This window comes from Fopius arisanus, unplaced genomic scaffold (genome assembly GCF_000806365.1).
Source record: "Fopius arisanus strain USDA-PBARC FA_bdor unplaced genomic scaffold, ASM80636v1 scaffold00067, whole genome shotgun sequence".
Lineage (NCBI taxonomy): Eukaryota > Metazoa > Arthropoda > Insecta > Hymenoptera > Braconidae > Fopius > Fopius arisanus.
This window is the reverse complement of record NW_011887806.1, coordinates 634,712-661,979: the sequence shown is the minus strand read 5'-3', so window position 1 is coordinate 661,979 and position 27,268 is coordinate 634,712. Positions and strand designations below refer to the sequence as shown.

General features: G+C 36.4%; 1 protein-coding gene across 1 annotated transcript in view; it reads right to left on the bottom strand.

Moving 5' to 3' along the window:
- Positions 1-2,735: 2,735 nt before the first annotated feature.
- The window catches only part of LOC105269353 (tyrosine-protein kinase Drl), a 58,306-nt gene continuing 33,773 nt past the window's right edge, over positions 2,736-27,268 (bottom strand). Inside the window, exons 4-9 of the mRNA XM_011309505.1 lie at positions 20,694-20,868; positions 13,973-14,177; positions 7,098-7,254; positions 6,039-6,306; positions 5,267-5,453; positions 2,736-4,230 (exon numbers count right to left, since the gene is read on the bottom strand). Of these exons, the coding sequence (XP_011307807.1) occupies positions 3,982-4,230; positions 5,267-5,453; positions 6,039-6,306; positions 7,098-7,254; positions 13,973-14,177; positions 20,694-20,868 (1,241 nt within the window). The 3' untranslated portion in view covers positions 2,736-3,981. The remainder of the gene's footprint in view (positions 4,231-5,266; positions 5,454-6,038; positions 6,307-7,097; positions 7,255-13,972; positions 14,178-20,693; positions 20,869-27,268) is intronic.

Here is a 27,268-nt window from a genome sequence, read left to right as displayed (position 1 = left end):
AAATGTGGAAAGTGAATTTTTTTAAAGGAAAGAATTTTAAATCTCACACATTTTAAAATCGAATAAACCTCACCATCTCGTGCGGGTCGTGAGAATCGAGGTGACATTTCGATAGGGTCGATACCAAACCGAGGAGAAAGTTTGGTTGTACGTATTGTGTGAGGACATGTATGTATTACTCGTAAATATTATGCCACAAAGTGTCTATTCATCTCGTGGCGTTTCTCTCACTGATAACAAATGTTTCAATGCACCTAACCACGAGTGGAGAGATGTCCGCATAATAGATAGACCTAATGAAGAAATTTGAGGGAACAATAGAAATCGTAAAAGCGACTATTGCCACTGACTTTTTATTTCTTCAACTGCTTTTATGCTGAAAAACATTGTCAAGAATTCAAGGGGAAAACCGGGCGCAATCACCGAGAAATCCTCTCGAAGCAAAAACTTCCGCTAAATTATTGCTAATTTCTATGAATTATTCAGAAGGTTTTCATGTATTTTCCATAGAAATATTTCTTAAAAACGCAAGATAGAAGAACATTAAGATTTCAATTTTTCTCTTTGATATCTTCCTCCCATATTTTTTCAACGGACAACTTAAACATTAACCAATCTTTTATCACTTTATTGTTTTTCATCTTGCATTATGGAATTCGAGGAAAAGAACACGACAGATTAACTCTCAGTTTCTCGAAGAAATCAAGACAATGGATTTAATCACTTGATTTGAATACAATACATTCAATAAAACTCTAGGAAAATATCACTGAAAATTATCGACACGTTTTTTTATTTTCTATTTGAACTATTAATTGATACAATTATTATAAATTTTACTTACCCCTCGTAATCGCGGAGATTAATTATGATAATTATGCCTGCATCACAAAAAAAATTCAATCAATTCGTTTTAACACGTATATTTTATTTTCCATTGAAAAATAATGCCGTACAATTGTTTATAGGAAATAATAGAATCTGCACAAATCAACTTACTTTTGACGCCGCACTCATTACTCGTCCCTTCCTATTTACACTTTTTTCAATGTTTAAATTACGTGAAACGCTCTCCAACCGTCAGTAATTTATTTAAAAAATTGGCAGTAATACCTTCGAGCGAGGATGGATAGAACTGAGAGATAAAAAGACGTATTATCCATCCTCCCCGAAATGTCAAATCACGTACGAGGATTTCATTAAATCTGTCTCTCGTTCTCTTGGTAATTTTTCTAATACATTTCAGTGTAATTTTATAGCGATTAAAGTGTGCAGCTCTAGCCTACCCTGTTCCTCCATAAAACATTCACGAATACCAATAGAATACCTTAAAAATTCTTAAAATACCACCACTCAATGGAGCGAACCGATAGTCAAGTGGAAAAAGAAGATATCAGTACATAAACTCATCAATACTATCCACAAAATAAAAAATTAAATGATTTTCATTATCGAACTGTAAAAAATATCAGTGAAAATGCATTTATACCTTTTTCCCTCATCAAGGCCGGGACTTTTATGGATCTAGTGATTTTTTCCCGTTAGAATCCTCAGAATCCCCTAGATCTAAAAGTCATTTGAGTAGAAATTTTGTCAGGCGTTTCACGAGGTTTCTATGAGGCTGCGAGATTGGAATGTAAGGCCCTTATAGGGCACATGAGGTCCGGATCAGGCCCGAAATGCAAGGATGAGGCCCTATCTGGCTATTATCAGGTCTTCAAATGGTTTAATTGCCCTTGCGATAACCTGATAAGGGTCTAATCACTTTCGAGTCAGGCTAACCTCATGAGCTCTACGATTTCCTCACCATGACCTTGAAAACGAGACGTTAATAAATAATTAAAATCATTAAAAAATGTTTGACGTCTAGGTAATTAGGTTTTGAGTGAGGGTTGCGTTCCTGGAAGTGATAATTCCTGTTTATGTCGCGAGTGGAATTTCGTTTTGAATTTCTAAATTAAATTTTGCCGATTGCTAATTCCTTAATTATCACCTTTCGTTTGACTGTAATTAGCATTCCCGTGAAATCAAAGGATCAGAAAGTCCCGAGGACTCTGAGGTTTCTAGCCAAAAAAAATCCTAGACCTCAAGGTCAGCGTTAACAATTCAAATAACAAAAATGAAAATATATTTCTTTCTATCTTCTTCCTCCACTCAATCATTAAATCATCCTTTTTCCATCAATGCTACATTCACTCGTCCTTCCATTCCATTCATTTGACTCTTGCTGTCGTCGTAAAGTATTGGGTAGTAGTTAAGATCTTAAGATTTAGTAATAGTGAAATTTTTCGTTCATTAACTAGAAAATTTGGTTTACGGTTGACTAATAGGTGAAAGTTTCGGGGTTTCAGTATTATTTTTTGTTATTAGCACCAGTCTGTTTACGTTGTGATGAGCTGAGAAGGGATGAGAGGGATAGAAAAGATAAGTTTTTATTTCAATGTTGGAAATATACGACATATAAACATCTAGTACAATTAGAAAATTTTACGTCCTTGGTTTTATTTACAAGTCCCTGGGAAGGACAGACTTTCTTCATCGGTATAAAAAATTTGAAAACTTCTACAAGTTCAGTCTAGCCTTCACCTTTTCCCAGAGATATATTTTTGTTTACTTTATTATTTTATTACCAATTGCCTGTCACATATCTACATCCAAAAAAATGGGGGATCTTTTTAAGAAATATTTTGTACAAATGAGAAAGATTTGATAAACAAATTGCTTATTTGATTAGATTTATTTATTGAAGTCAATGATTTTTTTAGCTGTTAGATATTCAGATCTTTGGTATTAGCTCTCAGAAATATTTGCGCAATAAAAAATATCAGTCCCGATGGAATAATTCATAGACCCATGAAACAACTGAGACAATTTACTCTTCGAAGATGGTTTTAGTGTAGTGAAACGATAAAACCTCAACTATCAGTCGCTCAGTCGTACCTTTTGCTTTGCAAATATATCAGTTTCGTAATTGAGGACAAGTACGATGGAAGAGAAAGATTTACGCGAGCCAAGAGCCATTGAGTTTTGTATTTATTGCCCTCATTCCTTTTCTTTCACTAGAATCCGTTGAATTTGTGCGCAATTCATTCATCCATTGATCATTGATCTGTCATTTTTCAACTTGATAAAATCGCTGAAACAATTTCTCTGGAAAATAAAACTGCAAAACTATTTCTTCAAGCGCAAATTAATGCAGAAGCCGTCGAAATTCCAAAAGAACTCAACACTTTCAACATTTTCATTCCTCTTATTATTTCGTGTTCATTTTTTTCCTTTTAACGCAATTCCACTCATCTCTATTTATATTACTTTCACATATTTTCCAATTCGATCATGATTTCAATGATTTATTTCATTTTTTTTTGCGACTTGATTAATTTGTTGTCAGTTAAATTTGCAGGAATACTGAGTGTCTAGTCGAATTAAAGATCATTGATCATTTGAAATGCTCCTCTGTGATATCACTTGGATTATTTTTCGCGATTTCTTTTCCCTAGATCGTATCGTTTTTTGACTACTCCAGGAGCACATTCTAGACGCAATTTATAACCACCCCCTAGCCCCCAATACACTCAACACACATCATGAGTTTCTTGAACACTTCCCCACGATCTCATGGCAAATTGTTCCTGAATAAAAAATCGTCGAATTTCCCATCGTCTCGACGCAGCTAGCAAGAGAATTGTAGGGGTTGAGGATAAAGTGAGGGTTAAAGGAGTCTCCATCAGAATCCCATCGTGTGCACTCTATTGTCCTCGTGATTCCGTTGGGATTCGATTTGCTCGGTTCAGATATTTTTTATTCATTTTTCCAATGAACGACTGAATGAAAGAAACTGGAAATTTATTTCCAGAGTCAATTGAGGGATTTTGGAGATTTATTTTCTCTGTGATTTTTTGATTGTGCTCTCTTGATTTGTTTTGGTAGTTTTGTTGCTGAGAGAAATTTGATTGTTTCATTTGGCTTTTTTTTTGGGAATTAGATGAATCCACCGAGGGCGTCGTGAAATTCTTGTAAATATGCTAGGAGTTGGGGCATTGTTGGCCGATCTCGGGCGATGTCTAGCCAACATACTGCCATTACTGTGAAGAGCTCGTCGGGACAGGGTCGGGGCTGCACCAGGCGATAGCCATCACGGAGGCAGGCCATCATCTCGAAGGGATCCACTTCCACGTAGGGTTGTTGCCCCATTGTCGCTAATTCCCACAGGAAAACGCCGAATGACCACTGAAATTGAAGGGAATCATGTGGAATTTTCTCTTACGAATGGTTACAGCAATTACATAAATACGGTTCTAGAGGAATTTTTTCCCGGACAAAATTTCCCTCCAAAAAATGTCTTCGAAGAAAATTACCCGTAAAAAAATTCCCCCGTACAAAATTTCCCCCAAAAAACAAAAATATCATTTTGGAACTAAAATTAGGGAGCAAGAAAGAAAAAATGATGATGAAAAGAAAAAAAATCCTCCACTACACGACATTGTATTGCCAAATCACACAAAAAATGGAAACAAAAATGATTATTCTCCATAATAATTGAAATAGATGAATGAACAATCGTCAATTCACACAAACAATAGCAATACAAAATCTCAACATAATGTCTCGTACCAGCGAAACTCAACGCCAAATAATTTTCAAATGAACTGACATGAATCATAATATACAAAACCCAACAACTTCCAGCGCTCCCACTCAGAACGTAGGCAACATCGCGACCATATTAATTTTAACCTTCAATTACGCCAAAAAATAACGTCAATACAATAATTAATATGATGTGATATTTGCAATCCTCTTCAAATACCCAATCATACCCTCAGAATCATAAGAATTGATTTCTTTTTCTGGAAGGTTTTTCGGAAAATTTTGTCCAGGGAAATTTGGTCCGGGGAAAAGGACCAAAAGGAAATTTCGTCTGGGAAATTATGTCCAGGGAAAAAGTGACCTACCACCCATAAATCCGATAATCGATGAAAAAGTCGAATTTTAGTGCGTAAAGTATCGTATCGTAATTTATCACAGGTAATTCAAATAAAAATTACGGAACGCCACTGAAAAATTCCGTGACTTTAGATAAAAATTACGCGAGAGTTCCGTAAAATTTCCTACAGCCCCATTTAGCTGGGCAATTACGGAAAAGACACGTCGTTTTTATTGAACGTTTGTCTCCGTAAAATTTTCGTGGAAAGGGTAGCATTTATCCAAGTTTTAATGGCCCTTGGAAAACCGTGCCGGATAATTCGGTGCATTAATGACTTACCACGTCTGTCGCAGTGCTGTACTGATTAAGCTGAAGACTCTCCAGGGCCATCCAACGAATGGGCCTGTTCTCATTGTCCCCAAGACAGTGATAGTCCTGGGGGAAAAGATCCCTCGCTAATGCCCCGTCTGCCAGACGCACTCGAAAACTACTCGGCTCGATTAGGCAATTCCTCGCTGCGATATCCCTGCATATCATAATAATCACATCAAACATCTCCCATCCAAATTCAAATTAAAATTCATTTTATTTATTCAAATTTATTCAATCCGTCCGGTAAGAAATTATCGATCTCTGGGCTCGTCAGTGAATATTTTAAAAGTATTTTCTACCACTCCTTTCCTTTTTGAATCTTCATCAAACTGAAATTTCATTTCATTAATCATCGTCTGTTTTCGCTGTCAAGTCCTCAATTATGATTTGGTAATAATATATATTAATCCATTCTGATTATTTATAATCGTTTAAAGGCGGTTTTCAGTCCAGTTTTTGGTGAATATCTTCGAATTGGGCCCAGAAACGGATGTTTCTATGAGGATCTTTTTTGTAGCTCTTGTTTTTCTCCGTAAAAAATGAATTCACCAAAATATCGGTATCTCCCTTAGATTCCAAACTATTCGCTAAAAACAGGATTTTAATAAAAAACCGTTATCCTAGTTCCACTTCGCTGGAGATTGCGGGCATTAATTTTTGTAGTTGTCGATTTTTCAGATGTATTTTTTATTCATTCTAACTTTGAATTAGAAACAAAAATTTTGTAATGATTTTGTACCTGTGCAGGAGACCCCGCCCGTGGAGAAATGCACCAGCTCGCGCCACTTGTACGCCAACATTAACAAGATCTCTGGTAACTGGATGATGAACACCGTCGGTAAGGTAGGTTTTTAAATTTAATTCACTCGATGCACAAGCGTATGCTAATAATGGACAAGGTGTGTCCAAACAGGCAGCAGCTAGTGATGCTATATTAACGTGAACAAGCCCAGCCAATTGTGAGCCTTCCACAACGAGAAGTGATGCCTGATACGCAGATGCCACTTCTGAAACAATTGTATTCATTAATTAATAATGATAACCATCTCCCTGTTTAATTATTCTGCAAATGGTGTTCACCATCTCATTATTATTAGAACGCCCGTCAAAAATTAATCAGTCCAGAAGAATTTCAAAAAATTGAATTGAGAAACAAGTCGATCACATTTCCTACATTACCGACTGATGGTAAGGGACGGAGGGAGCGGGGGTTCCTACCTTATCAGCAGTCGGTTATTTATATGCGATTATTATAATTTTCAATGAGTGATTGATTAATTAGTTCATTGCTACGTATTATATGGTGTAAATTATGTAATGGCTTGAGTCATGCTGCGAGATGAGAGGAAAAAATTCACTGATAGAATTTGATTGATGTTTCAAAAGGCTCAGTGATTATTACCTTACGGCGCATTTCAATAATACCAACCGAATCGAGTGGCGACAGTTATCGAACGGGTCAGTCGGAGATTAAGATTGAGACAACTGGATAATTAGGGAATAGTTATCGAACGACCAGTTGGTGGGATGGGTAGAGATGTAGTTGGGCCTCAACTAGATGGAGCGTTCAACTCCGATTCAATAACTATTACCAAATGCTCAATTGCCTCAGGCAGTTCTCGGTTCATTGAACGGATAAATTAAATAGAATCAAATATGGTTAACATCGACTATCAGTTGTATAAAATATTTGTTGCATTTATGACTGAATGCCGGGGGGGGGGGGGTGAGGGGAAAAATGCTCGAAGGGATACGTCCAGTTTATAAAACAACTCTTCCGTCAGTTTGCATTATTCACCTGTTACAGTCTTGATGAAGACTTCTTGATCTTTTCCAGCTACATTCAGGGATCCTCTGTAGACTCGACCGAATGTTCCCTCTTGGACTAAACTTCGACAATATAATGCTGACCGTGGAATAGCCATTGCTCGAGCCTTGTCACAGGGATCAGTCGTCTGTAATTTTTACATAATCATTTTTACAAAGTCCAAGTGGCATTAATTATGTATTTACTAAAATCCTTTAATATAACAAATTATTCAAATGACGCGCCTTTTTAAAGTTGCGAAATAGCGGATAAGTCATGAATTCAATAAATTAAAAACATAAAAAATATAAATATTTTTATTTGTTAATTATAACCTGGAAAATGTCGTATTTACTAAAATTTAATTGACGAATTGTTACGCAGTCGTCGAGGAAATAATTGAGATAAAATAAATATAAAAATATTTCTGCAAGGAGAAAATCATTTGCTTAATTCAACAAATGAGCCATAACGCTAGCACCTGGAAAATTCAAGACGAGTGGAAGATTCTCCGGGATGAGCAAAACCAGTTAAGTGATATTCGCTCTTGTCGAGTACTTGATCCTCGCTAGATATCAATCCCTTTTTGCTAAAGGGGTAGAGTGAAGCATTCCAGGGGTTGGAGAAGAGAGAATCACCCTTGATGAGATAGTAGAGGATAGACTGAGAGGTCTGGCTATTCATTAATTTCAATTTTCCGGAGTTTTGCCTTTCACTCCTCCCTCTCTTCAACCCCTGCTCTTTGCCTCCATTTGCCCAACACAACGACATTCCTAACGACGTATTACATTGATGGCGAATCCCCTCGGAAAAAAAGGGGGTTGAAAAAAAAAAACCATGAAAACGCATTAGCAGTGATGGTACACAGGACAGGTGAATCGAGAAGCCAGAGGATCCATCCTGGGGGTGGATATTGAAATCAAGAGGGAAAAAAACTAGCGCCGCGATGAAAGAGAGCCCTGGGCTCTGGTTTTCTTGGATCCCTCATGTCAGGGGAACTCAAGAGTACATGACGGTGGTTTATTAAAAACTTTTTAAGGATGATAGAACGTATGTTAAAAGTTCCAATATCAATTTTTTTTTTTCTACTCCCTCGTTACAAATGGCGGATCCGTAATTGAATTTTTCGGATGGTGATCGGGGAGATGAAAGGGAATGCTGATTAAGTGATTCGTTAATAGCGGTGGAATGGTTAAAAATGGTCCAACAATTTTTCACGTTTTTCTCTTTTTATTATGGAGAGTTTTGCTGATGGGAGTGATATCAGAGGTGAAGCTTTTTCGCTTCAGTGGATTTTTAAATGGCTGGAATGGGCTTCAAGGCTGGGGAACATGTGATGGGAGCAGATGCTAACGGATTTTTAGTTTTTTAATGGATTGAAGTTTCGGATCTGTGAAGGATTGAACTCTATGTGGAATTAAATTTTCAAATCTTTTATCTGACATTTGATATCCGTTTTTCCCTCGATTTGAGTTTTTTATATTTTATTTATTTTTCATTAAAAGTTATTGATAATCAATGAGTATTTATTTCCTTCAATTCAAATTTAATATTCAATGTATATTTTTATTATTTACTAGCGTATATGACGCGCTATGCGCGCCAAATCGTCCACGTATGGGATGTTATCATTGGAATATATATATATATTCACGGTTATTTCTAATATAATATATACATATATGGAATTTCAAAAAGAAGAAAGAAAAAAGTCTAAAAATTTAAATAAAAAATAATTTAATTTAATTTTTTTTGATAAATTATATTAAATTTATATATTACATTATATAAATTTAGGATAATATAATATAAAAATAAAAATATTGAATATTATTATTATATATATATATATATCATATTATATAGATATATTTTCATATGCATAGCGCCAAAAAAAGCTGACACAAAGGGTTACGTGAGTTTTTTAATTGAAAAAAAAAAATCGAATATATTTTTTTAGAAATATATCTCAAATATATCTAGATATAATTGATATATATTTCTGGATATATGCTTTTTACGTATGAGTCCAGTGCGGGCACGGTAATTTTTCCGAATATTTCCCCGTGAATTTTTCACCCCAAAATATAGATAATGACTCAATAATGGATCTAGAGCATTAATTACGAATCATCAGTGTGCTAATTATACATATCGTGCATTAACGTTACCATTAATATCCGTGGAACGAGTGGACATAACGAGGACCTCTAATAATTGCAGGGGAAAAGGCCAAAATCCAACCGATAAGCCGTTGAGTATTAGTGTATTTGCATTTTATGTATTTCAACGCTGGCCCTCATGCCATGTGTATGTGTTAGAATGAGTTTCTACGTGACACTGGCTTTCGTAAATTATTTCCCGATTTCAATATCGGCCCCAGACTTTCCTCTCTGGCTGATTACGCAGGTACCGTTACCACTTCGTAAATTTCTCTCTCTCACAATTTTTTTTTTGTTTTTGTTTTCATGTCGAGAGCGGTGAGGATTTTTTTTTTCAGCTCGAAAGAATTGCGGGGAGAATTGAAACTCTTTCCTGGGAGTGCACTCATTCCTATGGTAATGAGACGAAAAATTTATTTGACTCGCAGCCTTTGATTAAAAAAAAAGAATTGTGGGTGAAGGGAACAACAGATTTATGGGCTCGATTTTTATGATTTAAGGGGGTGACTTTTTTTTCACCCCCAGACTGGTGGGTGTTCCGTTGTTTTTCATATTTCGTCGCGCACTGGAATTTTAACTAGAGACTAGGGGCACAAATTCAATTGCAAACTGACCGGAGATTGTCCCTTTCATGTCCTTACCCGATTCACAATGAAAATTCCCGAAAAATCGAGAGTTCTGTGTAGCCCACCTTTTTATCAGTAAAAAAATAATTTTTTTTTTTTAATATTCCAGCTTTTTTGCTCTGTTCTCTACCGTATTCCCTCTCCTATACAACATAGTTTATATATAATATATATACATATACTATAATATAATATACCATTTTAATAAAATAATTTTTCTGGAATAAGAAAAAAAATATTGTATTTATCAATTGAATTTAATTAAAGAAAAAAACATAAATTATGGGTAATTTTTCTAGATATTTAAGATTCTCTGAAGATTTAGATTTTTGATGTCAAATGATAACAGCCCATACGTGTGAAAATTTTTATTTTATTTTATTTTTATTTTTTATTTATTGTTACTTTTATTTTTTAGAGCGCAATTTGTGGATAATATAAACAAATATATATTGTACGGATTAGACTGCAGACTGCATGAAAAATTCTCACTTGATCGTGTCAAGGTCAGAATTGTGGGTCAAAACCCTGACTGGGCCTTAATGGGCCCTACAAAGGTCAAATTTGTGGGTCAATACCGAAATGACGTAGAGTAATCTTTTTTTCAACTCAAATACAACTCCAATGTTTCCATTCTTTTCTTATTTCTCTTGAATAATTGATTTCCACAAAAAAAAGTCGTCGTCTTCTCGCAATATACCTCAATTTTTTGTTATACCTTTCTTATCAATTTTATTCAATGAATGATTTTTTTTACATCTCTGAGAGAAAGTAACGAGAATAAAAATGAAAGTGGAAGCCATGCAAGACGACTATTCGGATCGAAAAGCGCAGTAGCGAATCCGAGGAACTTTATCGAGTTTGTGGTTGAGTGTTCTCTTGCTCTTCTACAACTTCTCCTTGCTTTTACTCGATCGCTTGCTCTCCATCCCCCCTGATCTCTTCCGGGGCTTTCATTCACCATTTCACCCCGTCATCCCCCCGGGGTCCATAGTCCGAAGGCAGTCGGACAAGTAATGTATAGGAGCTAGTCATCTCAAGCGAGTTTGCTGTTTTCACTTTTTCCTCATTGAATTCCTTTTATTCCACAAAAATTTGCTGAAACCTCCTGGCAACTAGCATCCTCAACTTTTTTTCACCACGAGAAAGTTTGGATTCGAACGTTTGCCCCTTTGATCCCCATCGGTGGAGTCAAGGGGTGAAGCCTCGGGTTTTTTCTCAAAAAGGCGCTGGATGAAAGAACGAAAAAAAAAAATGGAAAAATAAATGCGGAGCTTCCTCTCAGTTGCTCAACGCATTGTGTTTTCTTTCGTTTCATGTTACCTTTGTACTTGTTTTTATGTATTTTTTCTGGGTACGTTCATAAATGGGAGGAGAGGAGAGAATGAGGGACTGTGGAGTTTACAAAGTCTTCCAGATACATCATAATAAATGCAAATTCCACAAAATCAAGTTTTTATAAAAATTGTCAAAACAAATAGTTAATTGTTAATTGTAAAACTTCATCTACGTTGCAGATATTATTAACAAAAATCCATAAAACTGTACGAAATTTTTTTAATGGATTGACCTTTTTGACCTTCACACAACCTCTGAATGTTTTCCGTTGAAAGCTGAAAAATGGCCGTCTCATGTTTCTCAGTCACTCAAAGACTTGCCGAGATGTTCACTCTTTTATACTTCCATATAATTGATCGACCTATATTCGACCTTCACCGAACCTCTCAATCTTCTCAGTCTAAAAATAGAGAAATGTCTGTCTCATCTTTTTTGTTACTGGAAGTCACGCCAAAATGTCATTCACTCGTTAAAATCTTCCAATACCCGATTGACCTATACTTGACCTTGACAGAACCTCCGAATATTCCCCGAAAGTTTGAAAAATGCGTGGCTCATCTGTTTCTGTTACTCGAGGACGCACCGAGATGTTGTCATTTACTCTTTTATATTCCATGTCACCTCCACATTAATTTCCCCGTGAAAGCATGAGAAATAGAGTTGCCAACGTTTTTCCTCTGCTTTCTCCATTGAAAGAAGAGAGAGTGAGTGGCGACTTGGGGAAGAGGTCTCTCTCGAGAGAATATACGAGGGTTGGAATGAGAAAAGGGAGTCTCGAGGTAGATGGAAAGGTTACACACGCGGTTGGTTCGTTCCTCAAGCATCTAAAGAGGGAGAGAGAGAGGTTACCGGGGATAAAAGACGAAGACGTTGGGCTAAAGGGTCGAGGGGTGGCTCAGACAAGTGGGTCCTGTGATTGTTTCGGCTTTGATCTTGGATCAATTTACTGGGTGTACGCGTATGCCTTTAGACGGGTACTCCCTCTTGTGGAGGTGGGGCGTATGACGTCTCAGGAGCTGTTGCTTGTCGAGTCGGAGACGTAATATATGATGGTGCAGAATTCGTTTCATTTTTTTGCACAGAAGGTGCTTCACCTTCAAGGAGAACTCAATTACCCCTAGAATCGTTTTGCTACTCGGAGCCGGAGGTCAATTCAGCTGAAGAATTGGTCAATATTTTTTTGGAATTTGCTGATTCTTATGGGTCAACTGTCACATAGATTTTGTTCAGTGCGTGGGAAAACTCAGGGTTTGACCTTTTCGTAGAATTTAATTCGGAAAAATTTGTGGGTGAACGTGGGATTCGAACCTACAACTTCTCGATTGTGAGAAGATTGTCCCAACCAATTGCGCTATTTTGAGAATCGAATTCGTCTCATTCGCCAGCGATAACAAACCCTCAACTACGGGGAAAATACAGAAAGCAAATATTTTCTTCATGGCATTAGAGACCTGATTTCTTCGCATAGCGCAACTTTAATTTAGCTAGGGCAAATTTTTTATCTTAATTTCATCTTTCCGCAATCTCTCGCTATTCAAACTTTGATGAGGAATTGTAACTGGTAACTCATTTCTCTGAGCAAGTCCTCCGCTTCTGATTTCAATAGAGTCTTGAACAACAAGTTTATACAATACTGTCGCTAGGTGAAGTAGATAGCATAGAGCAAGGTGTTTCCCTACATGGTACCATCGTTTTGTTTCTCCAGAATTTGTGTGCCCGAGGACACTGTTTATACCCGTGAAATTCCTGTCGCATTTGCATCTACGTTCCCTCCGGGAGCGTCTCGTATAGTCAACAAGCAGAACCCTCTTCACAGGCCCGGAAATTATCTGTCTTATCTCCCCCTCATTCAACAAATTTCTCCGCTGTAATGATGATATTTTCTTCTCAGGATTTCTTCAATTGCTCTTTGACGCCCACTCTGAGAGAAATATTGCCCTGATATCGCGAGAATTATTTCGGCAGTAAAAAATATTGCTACATTTTTGACCAATTTGTAGTGGTCTACGGGCTGGAGAGGTAGTGAATGATTGACTGAATGAAAAGATGATATATTTTCGAAGTGAGATATTTCTTGAAAGACAAGAGAAGAAAAATTACGGTAAATGTATGGTTTAGGTCCACCAAAAAAACAAAAATCATTGAAATATTAAATTCTTTGACGAAAAATTCATTCTTATCCTCTCAGTTCCCATTAACAAGACGGAAGAAGAGAGTGAGAAACAACAAGGAGGTAAATACATCGAAAAATAGTCCTGAGGTAAATTCTGTTGTCCCTGATAATTCCTTAAACCCCCGTTCCCCCTGCTGCCGCTGTTAACACGACGAGTGAGTGATATTAAATTCAATAATTTGAATTGCTACAGAAGGGTAGCGGTGGATAAATCACTCGTTGTGTTCAGTCAGCGATGGTAGATGGTCGGGTGAGGTGAATTCAGAGTTTTAGTGAAGTGTTCAGGAATATTTGATGAAATCCATCTTTCTGTGTGTCCAATGTCTATAAATGTGCCAACATGTGGTGTCTTTGGGGCCGACACACCGCCACGTCCTCGCCGTGGCCCTGGATAACGCATAGAGCGGTGTATTAAATATCATATCTCCCATACTAATTGTTTCCGGATTAAAAGGTGACCAGATCCTTAATTAGGTGACGAAAACCCATCCAATCGAATATAAAACATCGAGAATGGTTTGGTGGACTTGAACTAGACATTTACCAAAATTACTTGTAAAATGTTACCTGACTGACGTGTGTGACATGACTGGAGGCATAATAACTCGCGCGAGATCCACAGGGTCGGGCGTAGAGTGGCTCTAGGTCGGCGATTGTCGCGTAGCTACCAGAGTTGGCACTTCCTGGCCTAGGGTCTACCCTCACGAGTACTGAACTTCCGGTCAGACCTCCAGTTCCAGCCGCTGAGTAGCTGCAGCATGGTAATGTCTTCCTGGAATTAAGAAATATGAAATTTCTCCATTGTTTTAAAATTCATTGGAGTTAAATCCTGGAGAAGTATTAAATTATGGTTAATGGGCTCGAGAGGTTTTAGAGGTGTACAAGTTGCAGCTTTAGACTCCAAAATAATGGAGGTATTGTATTTTTTGGTCAATGCTTCACATTTTCATCATCTTTGGGAAATAAAATATTTTTTTTTCCCGTCATTTTTCCCCAAAATTATAGAGAAATTAAAAAAAAAATAAAAAAATTTCTTGTGACATTTTACTTATACCGAAAAAATTACGTGAGATTTCCGTAATTTTTTCAGTTTTCCCGTAATTTTTACCGTTTGTCGACAATTCCTGCGTTAAATATAACAACCGAAAGAGGGAGAGCAGTGAAAATATGGAAGAGCAAATTATCACAGCCCCTTAACAATCTGTTTGAATATGCTAATGGCTGACTGACGATAAGCGGAAAAAAAAGGAGGATAAAAAATAGTCACGGAATTCCTTTCTCCATACGTCTACGCATATCGCATTGGATTCGATAAGAACATAGAAGAAGAGTCGCGCGATATTGTCGAGGGTTGATTTGCATATTCCGCCGGGGAATTTGTAAGATCGCCGCAGAATGAGAGAGACGGTATTCCCATTCTCTCGTATAAACTTCCATTACGTGTACGTGTGTGTATTCGTCTTTGGGCCATTGTCCTGGGAATTTCCTCGGCATAACGAGATCCTCTGTACCATGAGGAGGGATGACGAAAATTGGGGGTTGGGGTAAGTGGATCCTTAACTCGCTCAATGCGACAGTTGGGGTGAGAGCCCATCTCTCATCTGGAATTCACGTGATGTACAAGTGATTAACGGAGATCCAATGACCATAACAATGAATCTGATTTTGCGAGGATCCTCCACTACTCACTACGCAAATTTCACATCACTCGTGTGCGTATTTCACAGTGAAATTCAATTTGCTGGTTTAATTGGAGTGTTTTAACGGATACATTTGAGTGCGCGCATGGAACATTAAAAATCTTAATTACCATTCGCTTCTAGGTCTTTGTTCTTGGTGAGGAGCGTTTATCGATGGAACGAAGACTGAGGCAACATAGAGTATCGAGCCGGGATCAAGAATGGAACCTAACCTGGTTTTATTGTTAAATTCATCATTCTGTCAAGTCTCAATATTTACATTCTCCCGAGACTCGTTGAAAAATCGATATAGTCCCGTTTGGGTCGACTCCATCGTCAAATAGATCATTCAGGCGATTGTCAACGTTAAAATTCTTTATTAATTATTTATTTGAATGAAGTATGGAAGAAAATTAGTTGGATGAAAAAAAATTAAGACTATCTTGATTGAAAAAAAAACGAATTGATCAATTCTTCCTAATTAAATCCTTCTCATAAACTGCAATTTTTAAGAAATCATTTTTGATATTTCCTTTTATGAAATATGTCCTACGTAAATATTCTAGGTATGAATAATCATTTTTGAAAATTAGCTTTGAAAATTCAACCATTTTCTCTTGAGGACTTATTTCTTTTATTAAAAATTAATTCGGACATTAATTTGGATTCACAATTCTCAACACGGCATCATCATTAATGGTTAGTAAAAGCTATAATTAATCGAAATTACTATTTTCATTTATATATTACATGATGGCAAGATCATCTCTCGTCAGAAAAATTTGTTAGACCTATTAGCTGGAGTGATTATCTCACGAAATTGATTTTCAAATTAATTTTTTGATATTTTCTTTTAATGCACCAGTTGGATTACCTTCCGCCGTCATCAATTTCCCTCCCATTATCAAGCTTTATGAATTTAGTTGAACGTGAGAGAATGACATCCAATAAAACGAGAGTATTTTTTACGACACTTGTGTTAAACGATTTCATTCGTGCTCTATCATTGCATTCCTCGCTTTACGTTGGGGTGATGATAGGTCAAAAAATAAAAATTTCCCCTTGAATTTTCAATATGAATATTGATTATCTAATTATTGAGGAGAAACTAGTGCTGAGGAGCTGATGGAAAAGGTGCAAGCGAATACTTTAGATGGATGAACCTTTCCATCATTCGACGGAGGAGAAAAAAAAACCTTTGAAATCATAAAATTGTCCACTTCGACGTAACTAAAATTCCGCCCCCAGTTTTTCTCAAGTGTCCTCCAGCACATTTTATCCTTTTTACATTTCTCCACCATGCAATGTACTTCATGGACCCTTGACGTTTCGATAAAAATGTAAAACCCGAGAATTACCGTTTATTTCCTTTCTAAAGACCCCGAAACACCGGGAAAACGAGTGTGAGAAGTTCTCTTCAAATCTCCAAGTTTATTGGAGTACAGTATCCAAGGGGAGAAATGAAAAATAAAGAAAAGAAATTTATGAATTCATGTAGAGGTTCTTTAATAAAAAAATCGTCACTCTGAGTCAGCTGACACTTTCAGCTCTCAAAGTCCTTCATTATTTCGGTCGAACAATACATGTGCTACGTCATTTTGAAGCTTACGAAATTAGCTTTCAAATAGTTCTCTTTTCAACCCCCATGGAAATTGATGAAGCGTAATGTGTATATGTGATGTCATCTAAAAGCTCACAGAATAAACTTTCACATATTTTTTTTAATGATTATTTTACATCGCTTCGAGTCGGGTGAGACTATGTGCCGATTTATCAGGACTTTTTAAAGCTGGTTAGATCTCACTATTCTAACCGGCCAGGATTCGAACCTGGAACCTAGCCGTTGTGAGGCAACGACCTTAACCACTGCGCCAGACCACTTTACTTTACTTCAACGCTTATTATGTCTTTTTACATTATATGTACAGTATCTACATATTTATTTATACTTAATGATTAATAAGACTAGACCACCAGCCGTGGGCTTTATACCTAAATTAACATAAGTGGTTTGTAATAATTAAGAGTTAGCGTTATGTGTTTGAATGTGGAAGAGAGAGGGTTTACTAGGCCACTGGGATCAAGTGATACTTCTTTCTTTGAATTGTTTTATTTATTTTTAAATTATGAACGTTCAAATATTAAAAATCGGTTTCATTTTCAATGACTTGAAACTTTAGACTCTCGAAAATTCTCAGACGTTATGACCTTCACAATATCTGTCGAGTGTAACAGAATCATGTCCGGTTCGCACTTTTTGTTAGGTTTATTTAATTATTTTTTATCTCTTAAATTATTAACAAAATAATTAAATAATTAATTAACAAAAGTAACTTTATGCGATGAAAATTTTTATTTAAAAAATTGTATATCGATGTCATTCTGCTTTGTATTGTTCATCAATAAAGTCAATAGACGAATGATGAATTTAATTACCAAAAGTTCATAACTGATACGAGTGATTTCTTGAAAATTGTTTCCATTAAATTTGTCACTTGATATCGCCCTTGTTTAATTAAAAATCCGGCAACCCTTGGGGAATATAGAAGCTAGAGAAAAAAGAATCTGAATTAGTTTTTTTCCCGTTGTGACCGAGAGGTGAACCTGTTGGGGAGACTTGTGAATTCAGGAAAATCTCGTAAGGGGAGGATACTGTGGGAATAGTGAAAATGGGGGAGTCGGGATGAAAGTAAAAAAAAATGTGAAATTCCAATCGATTTGTTGTGGTCATCGTGGGTCCGTCAAATCGTTTCGCACTGTGCACTCGATTATAACGAAATCGAAAACAGGATCAAAGGGACTTAAACGTCCCTTCAACCCCTATCCCACTCTTCACAACTTCCAACGTTTTTTATCTCACCGCAGAACGGATATTCGGATGGAAATAATGACGAAAGTATCGATAAAAGGACGAATCTAAACAACAAAGAAATCGGTATTATTTCCTCTGAACTTCTCACTCTTCTTTTCATGGAGAAAGTGCCAGTAATTGAGACAATAGAAAGATAAAAAGAGAAAATTTCCCGGAAAATACCTCCCGAAAATAAATTCCCGGAATAATTCCAAGGGGAAATATTTCTGGAATTGAAACGAATTTTAAAATGTAGGAGGGTAATTGAAATCCTATACTCGTTTGGAGATTAACTCCAATTGGATGAGAAAATGTCTCGTCTCCGGGGTGAGCCATGAGAGAGAAAGTACCAATAGGTCTGGTACATGAGAGGATCCTTTGGAACAAGTACCATTGTAAAATTTGCCGCTTTACCAAGCACAACTGTAGGGCGAGGATTTCTCCGGATGGAGAGTGAAAAGGGGATGGATTCCTGCATTCGCCCTTTGGTTATCATGCCTGGCAGAGACCTCAAAAGAGCTAATATATTCGAGTTCGAGACAATCCCGAGTGGAGGGATGAGATAAGTTTGGAAATTCGTGAATTTTACTTGTTCCAAGGCTTGCTGATTGTTTTATCTGTGATGGGTGCAAGGATTCCTTCGACATTATGAAAAATAAAATCTCGGTAAGTGCCTCAAGATATTTAACTGTTTCCATTTCTTGGTAATTTAAAAAATCGTGGAATTTTCTGATGGCTCTTTTGGTCTCAAAGTGAAAGAGAAGTGTTTCAACAGGAAGTGACGTCTCTCGTCTCAAGAGAATTCTTTCATTTCAGTTTCTTTCATTATTCATTTTCATTATCAGTTCAAGTGTACAGAAGATTGATCTTAATTAGTTATGTTGGTTCTGCACGATATTAAGTAATCAAAATCTTAAGAAAAAGAAAATTCTAGGTATAACCGTCACGAGAGAAATTTATGAGGACATAATTTCTGATCCAGACGTCAATTAAAAATTCTCACGGAACAAGAGAATCTCATTTTGTTCAAAAAATTATTTCAGGCCGAAGGATTATCTGTCAGGAGATTTCACCTTTCTTTAATTGACTAGACAAAAGGTGTGCTTTTGCCTAGTTGATCCACGCAATCTCATAACTTTTTGTTTCTAGGGTAAAGTCGTTTTTATTATTTATTACAGATAAATGTCTACCAGACCTACTGCGCACTTCGCGCCGAATTTGAATTTGGCGGTTCGAGGCGACCAATGAGGAATCAGTCCCACGCGTTTCGAGATATTTCGACTCGGGCCAACTTCATCCTTGTGTTTCTACTTCCATAATAAGGACTATCGAGACTTTCGATTTAATTCGATATAAATGTCCATCTCGGTAATTAACCGGTAACTCATTGTTAATCATAACGAATATTTATATCCGGTGAAAATTGACGGATCTACCCTCAGCTTTATATCCGGGGAACTCGAAAACTCGTGGAAAATCCACGAACAGGCAATGTCAGTGTAATAAAATGTCGTGGAGCGGTGCCAAGCGACCGACAGATCACCCTGGCTTATTGAAAGGATATTTCATCCGGTAGAAAGGAGGGAAAAGAAGAGGAAAGGTAGACGTGGAAATCTACCCTTATGGGTCTAACGTATCCCGCTTATCCTTACGAATTTTTCCAATGCCTGTGGCTCTGAAAAATCTAGCCCTCGCATCTCTCGTTCGTTCGTCTTCAATTTTTTTTTCTCTTTCTCTTTGAAAGAACCACCCTGTTACGCTCATACCCCTGTCTATGTGAGCCATACGTTTTTTTTTCCCATATCTTTTTTTTTCTTGTTGATCCACACCCCGGATCCGCGCCTCTTTTGTTGGCAATTGATTTTTCCCACACCCACACGCTTTCCTCAGATCATAGGCCTCATGTTTTTTTTGGGGGGTGGGGGGAGGGGGGAGGATTTTTTATGAATTCATGTCTTCCTTGATTGATTGGAAAAGGAAAATCCTGATTTTTATTCGTTCGCGGAAAATCAGCGAATGAATTTTTTATGGAAATTTAAAACAAATTCAAATCAGTGAATATTTTTGTAAATTATTTTATAAATAAATGGTATGGATTAACTGTAGAAAAAATCAATTATAATATCAACATTAAGAGGAATAATACCAGAAATTAAAACACGAATATACAATTAAAAAAACAGTACAACAAAAATAACATAAAGGTAAAAAAATGCATTAATTTAATTTAATGATGTGATTTACTTGTGCGAAAAACAGACATTTACTTACGAGTATGAAATATTCTTCGCGGCCGGAATTTTCACGGAGTACACTGAGAAAAAAAATTTCTTTTGCCAATAATATTTTCTTTCCACCAGTAAATCTGGCAATCGCTGTGTTATTACTCCCATAAGACTTATCAATTTTTTTTTTAATGCTTATTTTACATCGCTTCGAGTCGGAAGAGACTATGTGGCGATCAGGACTTTTTTTTTAACCTGGTTAGATCTCACCAGTCTACCCGGCCGGGAATCGAACCTGGAACCTATCCGTTGTGAGGCAACGACCTTAACCACTACGCCAGACCACCGGGCTCGGACTTATCAATGTCAAATATATTTTCTTGTGATTAGTAAAGATTATTGATTGAAGAAAAATTTTTTCTCAATGCAATAAATTTAATCGGCAAACGTAATTAGTCTTTTTAGTGCCGCATTTCTCGTCTATCCGGAGACACAGGCAAATTTTTTTCTACTGAATATCCAAAAATACTTACTGCGATTCTTGTACCCGTGCTTTACTATTTCTTATGTACAAAGCGCTGACAACACTTCCAACGACGAGAATGAGTGCAAATGCACACGTGGCTGCGATATAAAGTGCACCAGTGCCATTGACCAACGGTCCAGCTTCGAGTTTAACTGAGTCATTGCTGGGAGGTGCCACAATACCTGCAATAAAATAATCATTCAGATTACGGCAATATTTCCGGATGAAATAAAAAAATTAAATAAATCCCCCACTCGAATCTCTCGAATAAAATACTCCGGAAGATAAATCTTCTTTGAATATTCCACATGGAAATTATTTCCTGGAAAATATTCTCATGGAAATCAATGATAGACATTTGTTCATTATTTTTTTTTATCTCCGGAGAAAATGAAAAATAAACATATTATAGTTTATTCATTACTCATTCAAGTTATACATGATATTACATTATTTAAATATTATTCCATTATTATTATTGTTATTATTGTTGTTATTATCATTATTACACAAATTTCTAGGAGCAATCAAATTATTGTGGGGAGGATGCAATAAATAAAACTGGCATTGGTGATGTGTGTTTGTGTAATTGCATTTTCTAGTTTAAAAGAGGAAATAATTCCCGGAAATTTTTCGGGGAATTTTTACCCGGTCATTTTTTCCGTGGGAAAAAATCCTGATTCTGAAAAATTCTAAATGCGTGATTAGTTTCCATTAATCATTATTTCTTAGATTCAAAATGGGAAATTATTTTGAGAATTTATTTCCAAACGGAAATTTCCTGGAGAATATTCGAGAAATGGGAGCGGATGTAATAAATAATTATGTACAATGTGTAGCATACATAGAATCTTTTCCACAGAAAAAAATTCGAGAACGCGTAGGAATCCTGAAATATTGTGATTACGTGATTAGTTCCACTTGATGTGTTTGAATCCAGTGATAAGAGGCCTCGTGAATCTCCCTATCCGCTAGGTCCACCCCGAAACAACGAAATCCCCGAGAGTCAGCGAAATTCGTTTTTCCAGAGTGGAAATGCGAGAGAGAAAAATACAGAGAGATAAAGGCAGGAAACTGATTCGTACAGTTTCTGGACTTGGATTACACGATTCGAGTGAAGCAGACAGTGGATGAGTAGAAAACCACGATGGACACCTCGATGCTTTGATCGACCCCCCGAAACGCTGAAATTTCAACCCCATCCCCTAACCTTTTCCCCCTTTCGTCACACAAACATCGAGCTTTTCCACTGGGAAATTCAAACATTCCCATCGTCTATTACTTTCCCCGTTCTTTTTCCTCTCGTTGTTCTGTTCTCGTTATAACGAAGCTACAGTTTTGTACTTTCCACCCGTCTCTTTATCTGTTTCTTCTTTATTTTCATTCCCTTTTTTTATGTGGCAAGAGGAGATAGTTCTGCTGGTCTTCCCCGTTGTTTTATCGTGTTTTGTCGGTTACGGCTGCTGCTGAAGGGACGAAAGTTCAATTTCTATATTTTAAAGCCCGACCTTCGTCAGATCCAGATTTTCTTTCGCTGGAATCTCCAGAATCCCCTGGATTCTGGGGTAATAATTTGATTTTAGGGGAATACTAATTACGACCACAAAAAAAAATGAAAAATGAAAAATTCTCATTTCTTTCTAAAAATCTGTCATAATTCACTGGCAGAAAAATATTGACTATTGACCCATAAATTATTAAACCTGAAAGATCACACAAAAAAAAATGAAATGCCTAGATCTAGAGAAGAAAAGTCCTCAATTCCATTTGTTTGAAATAATATAATTTTAAGACCATTGGGTAAAACTTTCCATCAACGAAAAGCCGATGAAAAAATCGGTAAAACCGTCAGAAAGAAAAATTGAATCAAGACTGGCTGTCTCCAACGACCAAGAAAAATACGGAAAAAGCAAACAAGCACCTCTCGGATTCCGTCCCGGCAATAAGAACCGGTGACTATGAAAAAGCACGAACAAAGACGTGGAAAACAACGAGCCAAGATAGGACAGGACATCCCGGAGTTTTCTCTAAGTGTGATGAGGCGTGTGAAGGTAAGCAGATGAGAGAAGCACCGAGGAAAGAAGAAAAAAGAAATGTTAAATAAATCGTCGTATCTCTTCACCGGGGCTTCTTGAGGGAGTGTAAGTCTTCCCTCTCTCATCTCCGGAGGGGAGGCAATGTTATTTTGTTTATTTACGTCGACTTTCCATTCTGAAATTCCCGGAAGCCCCTGGAACTCACTGGGTCTCCACTTTTTCTCCAGGAATATCCGTTTCGGGTGTTCTCACCTTACATTAAACTTGAGAGTGAGAATACTCCGTGAAAAGTGCAGGAAAGAGTTTTTCCTATTCCCTCTCTCGTTCTGGTCCTCTTCAACAGTTCAAAGTCTCCAGTGAAAATGACACCCACCTCCTCAGGGCAAACATATATTAGAGAATCGAAGCCCTGAACTGTTGCTGTAGGTCCAGTTACTGGGGAAATGGGGTTTTCCGGGGTTTTCCCAGAGGAAGGTTATTTGAAACTGTGCCAGCCTCTAGGTTTAGGACGATGTGCTTCGATAGTCGATATCGATTGGTCATGTGTGGAATGAGAGAGATTTTATGCGTGAAAAGAAAATTAATAATTAGACATCTGCTGCGTGAAGTGAGGGGTGAAATGAGATTAATAGTATATTGTGCATCAAGGGCGGAAAGTGAGTATTTTCCCGCCCGATGTGCACATACTATTTTTCAACATGTCTGCAAAGGAAACTTCGGGTTTTGCTGTCTGAAAAGCGGGAGGAAAATGAACACTTTCCGCCCGAGGGTGGAAAATGAACACTTTCCGCCCGAGGGTGGAAAATGACAACTTTCCGCCCTAGGTCGGAAAATGATAACTTTTCACCCTAGGATGGCAAATGAATACTTTTCACCCACTTCATCACTTTCCGCCCTACGGTGGAAAGTTGTCCCCAAGGGCGGAAAGTCGTGACTCCTTGAAGTCTCAAATGAATTCAACTTTCGAATGAAAAAATTTCGTTTCGAGACAATTTTTCTTTAGTATTCCACCAATGATTATTATATTTTCTTCTCCATGCGAATGGGAGATAAAATTTTCAAGTTAAATAACCAAATGATTTGCAGTCCTCCATTTTCGGTATCTCTGACCGTTCCTCCATAAACTAGTGATTGTATGTGGTAGAGGAAAATATCGTGCAGAGAAATTTTTGCATACAAATTGGTAAAGGCATTTTCACGCGGTTGATATCACAGTGTAGTGTTGTTTTTCATGATTGTCGTACGCGACCAGACTCTCGTTTACCGGCGACAAAAAACTTTATACCCATCCACTCTTGAAAGGCGAATCGTGGCCAATCTCATATACCTGGACTCGTCTTTCCACTCCCAATTTCCCCGTTTCCACAGTTTTCCCATCCTCCTGGATTTTTTTTTCTGTGTTTTCAACACATTTTCCACCGTTTCCCATCTCTTCCTCTCGTCAACCGGACATTTTTACCCTCCAGTGCTGCACCTGCAGGTGAGTGGAATGAGGAAAAGACTATTCGATCCTTAGGTAGGATAAATTGGAAAGAAATTTCGTAAAGAGTGTGTGCTAGCACACCTTGTGTACGTGACTCATGTTAACTTTGAAACGAGTGCTCTGGAAAATTGCGGATGGGATTTTACTCTTGTGGCGGATGAGGGACAGCAACACATCGTGGAAAACGTGACGAATCATTCAAGAAATAATTATCGTTTTGGCTACAATTTTTTTTTTATTTTTTCCTTTTTATTTTACTTTGTTGAATTTTTTAATAGGAAAAACGAGTGTTTATGAAGAGAATTCAGCGAAAATCTATTTTTATTTTTAATTTGCTATGAAAGTTAATTATTCATTGCAGTTTTCAGATTTTTTATAATAAAAAAAAATACAATTTATAGACAGAATTTAATAAAAATAATCTTCAACTTAAAATGAAATTGTAAGCAAAAAATATCAAATTATTTAATTAAAAATTTACTTTAAATTAAAATAAAAACTAAGAAAATAAAATAAATAATAGTTCGAACTCATTTTTATTTCGTGTCCTCATAAATAAATACAATTCGTTCTAGTAGCCACAAAATAGTATTTTTATTTAGGGAATATTTATAAACTTTCAAGTGCTTTTTTAATAAGATCATTAGACTAATTACCAAACTCCACGTACCAGAAAAATCAGGTCCCAAAAATAACAAGAATTCAATAAACAACAAGAAGTATAAAATTACAATTACACGTAAAAAATAATTAATGATTAAAATCTAAGTGCATGCGTCCCATTCACAGTTAATCATTTGAATTAAAACCCATCGATCATTCCCCAATAAATGACGCAATAAATTTTCTCAGGAAAAATAAAATTTGTTGACCAAGATGTGTCGGACAGTTTGGAAAATAATTTTATACCCGAGACAGGCAAGAAATGGATGAGAATGGGGTGCGGGTTATTCCACGGTGGAATGGGAATCCGTTGATCCCAGAGGACTTAATTCTGGCGAAGCGTAAATCTCGGTTAGAGACTGTTTGATCGTGGCTGACCAGTCACCACTGGAAATACCACCCTGAGGGGACACAACTCCAGAGCCTATTGTTAGCAATGGTTTTGACCAACTTGGATGGCGCCACGTGTTACGACTTGTCAGTGTATACAAGATAAATACTTTGGCAAGTACAGTGCAACATCAATTGGCCAGAATTGCTTTCCCAACTTGAGAAAATTAATTCTGGTCAAGAACTCCACGATTCGCAATACAATTACCATTTATGCAGACTGTTGGATTTCGGGGTTTTCCCCCGAGTTCAAAATTCACTCTTCTAGAGTTTTTATATTTCCGGATTTAGGAAATGTTTATTTCTTTGTTGCTGTGGGACCTTCCTTTTATGTTATAAAAAAAGGGGAAAGTCCCGGAGGGACTTTCTCATTTCGGGTTTTTCCAAAAATACATCTGGCGACCAGAGAGGGTCAAGAAGAGAAAGATCCAAGGGTTGAGGATGGAAGGAGAAATTATATTATCCTTTTGAGAGGAGTGCAATGTGGGCCTTACTAGTAATCTTTAGTTAGTTGGTTGTAAGTCTTCGTCCAGTAAAGTACCTCTTAACTGTCTAGAGTCTTATAATATTGAAATAATAATTGTCAGTCTTAAAAATTCTCCAAGTGTTTATTTATTTCCATATCCATAATTCAATACAGACCACTGATGAATTATTAAATTATGTTCACTAACTTCCTTTGGAAATAACAACTATAATATTAATAAATTTAAGTTTTTTTAATAAATTACTCTAAGATAATTGAATTTAATTTTTTACTGTCATTTTGAAGACATCATTACGACAAATAACTCTATTTGATTATTTATTTAAAAGAATTTATTTATTTTTAATGAAAGGTCTACTTGATGTAAGAAAATAATTGATTTAAATTTAGTAAATGGGAATAAATAAATTGAAGTTACTAATAAATCTAAAACAACTATAATAATTATTATTTAGTTATTCCTATAATTAACGCTTAAAATATTAGTTAAAAAAAGTTGAAGAAAAATAAAAATCGTCCGTTAAAACAAAATCATCACCTCAAAAAAAATCTAATAATCATTCTTACTATTTAATTACAACAATAGTAATTATCATTATCTCGAGGATTTAAATCTCTTTTTTTTGTAATCGTCACGAGATAATCATTTTAATTAGAAAACATGAACCCGTGGAAATTCTCCACAACGGATTGGCTAGATATGATTTATCCTCGTCCTCCGGTGGTATCGCTGGCATTTATTTTTCCTCCCCGATAAAAAAAAATAATAATAATAAAAATCCCACCATTCCTGGATGGTTCACCCCTATTTGATCCCTCCCTCTCAATCTTTCGAATGCGCCGCCCCTTGATCTTGATTCTCAACGGCTTCAAGAGTCAGATCCCTTTCATTAAATCCCGTCGACGAGATTCAATTTTACCTCCGACGGATTGCTTTACCCTGTTTCCATCTCGCCTTGTAACCGGATACCTGGGTTTTCTCTCATCTCTTCCGTCGCTGACGATACCAAAAGCCAAAAAGGTTTGGTAACACGATGCGACAGTCTCATTGGCTCATTGTCATTCCGGTCTTTCATGCAGTTGGAATTGAATTAAAATGCAAAATGGCGGATTGTTGATGAGGGATTAAGCGACGCTAGGAAAAATCGCTTCTTATTCATTTCGTTGAATGGTACCTTTCCCAGGATTTTTCCAGAAAAATTTGTGATTTCAATCAAATTCTTACTTTCTTGAATAAATGATTATTATCTGTATTATTATAATTGTTGTTACTATATAAAATCAAATGTTAAATATAAATTCAATTGGAAGTCCTTGGATCAAAGATTAAATCCATTATTTTTTATTTATATATTATTACATAACTAGTGGTTTCAATCAAATTTTAATTTCCTTTAAACAAGAAATTATTATTACCATTAAATAATCGTTATAATAATTATTGAAGAATTATTACCCCTAAAATGACAGCTTAAATTATTCAAACCCGCGAAATCAAAAGTAAAGTTGAAATTAAATTCTGA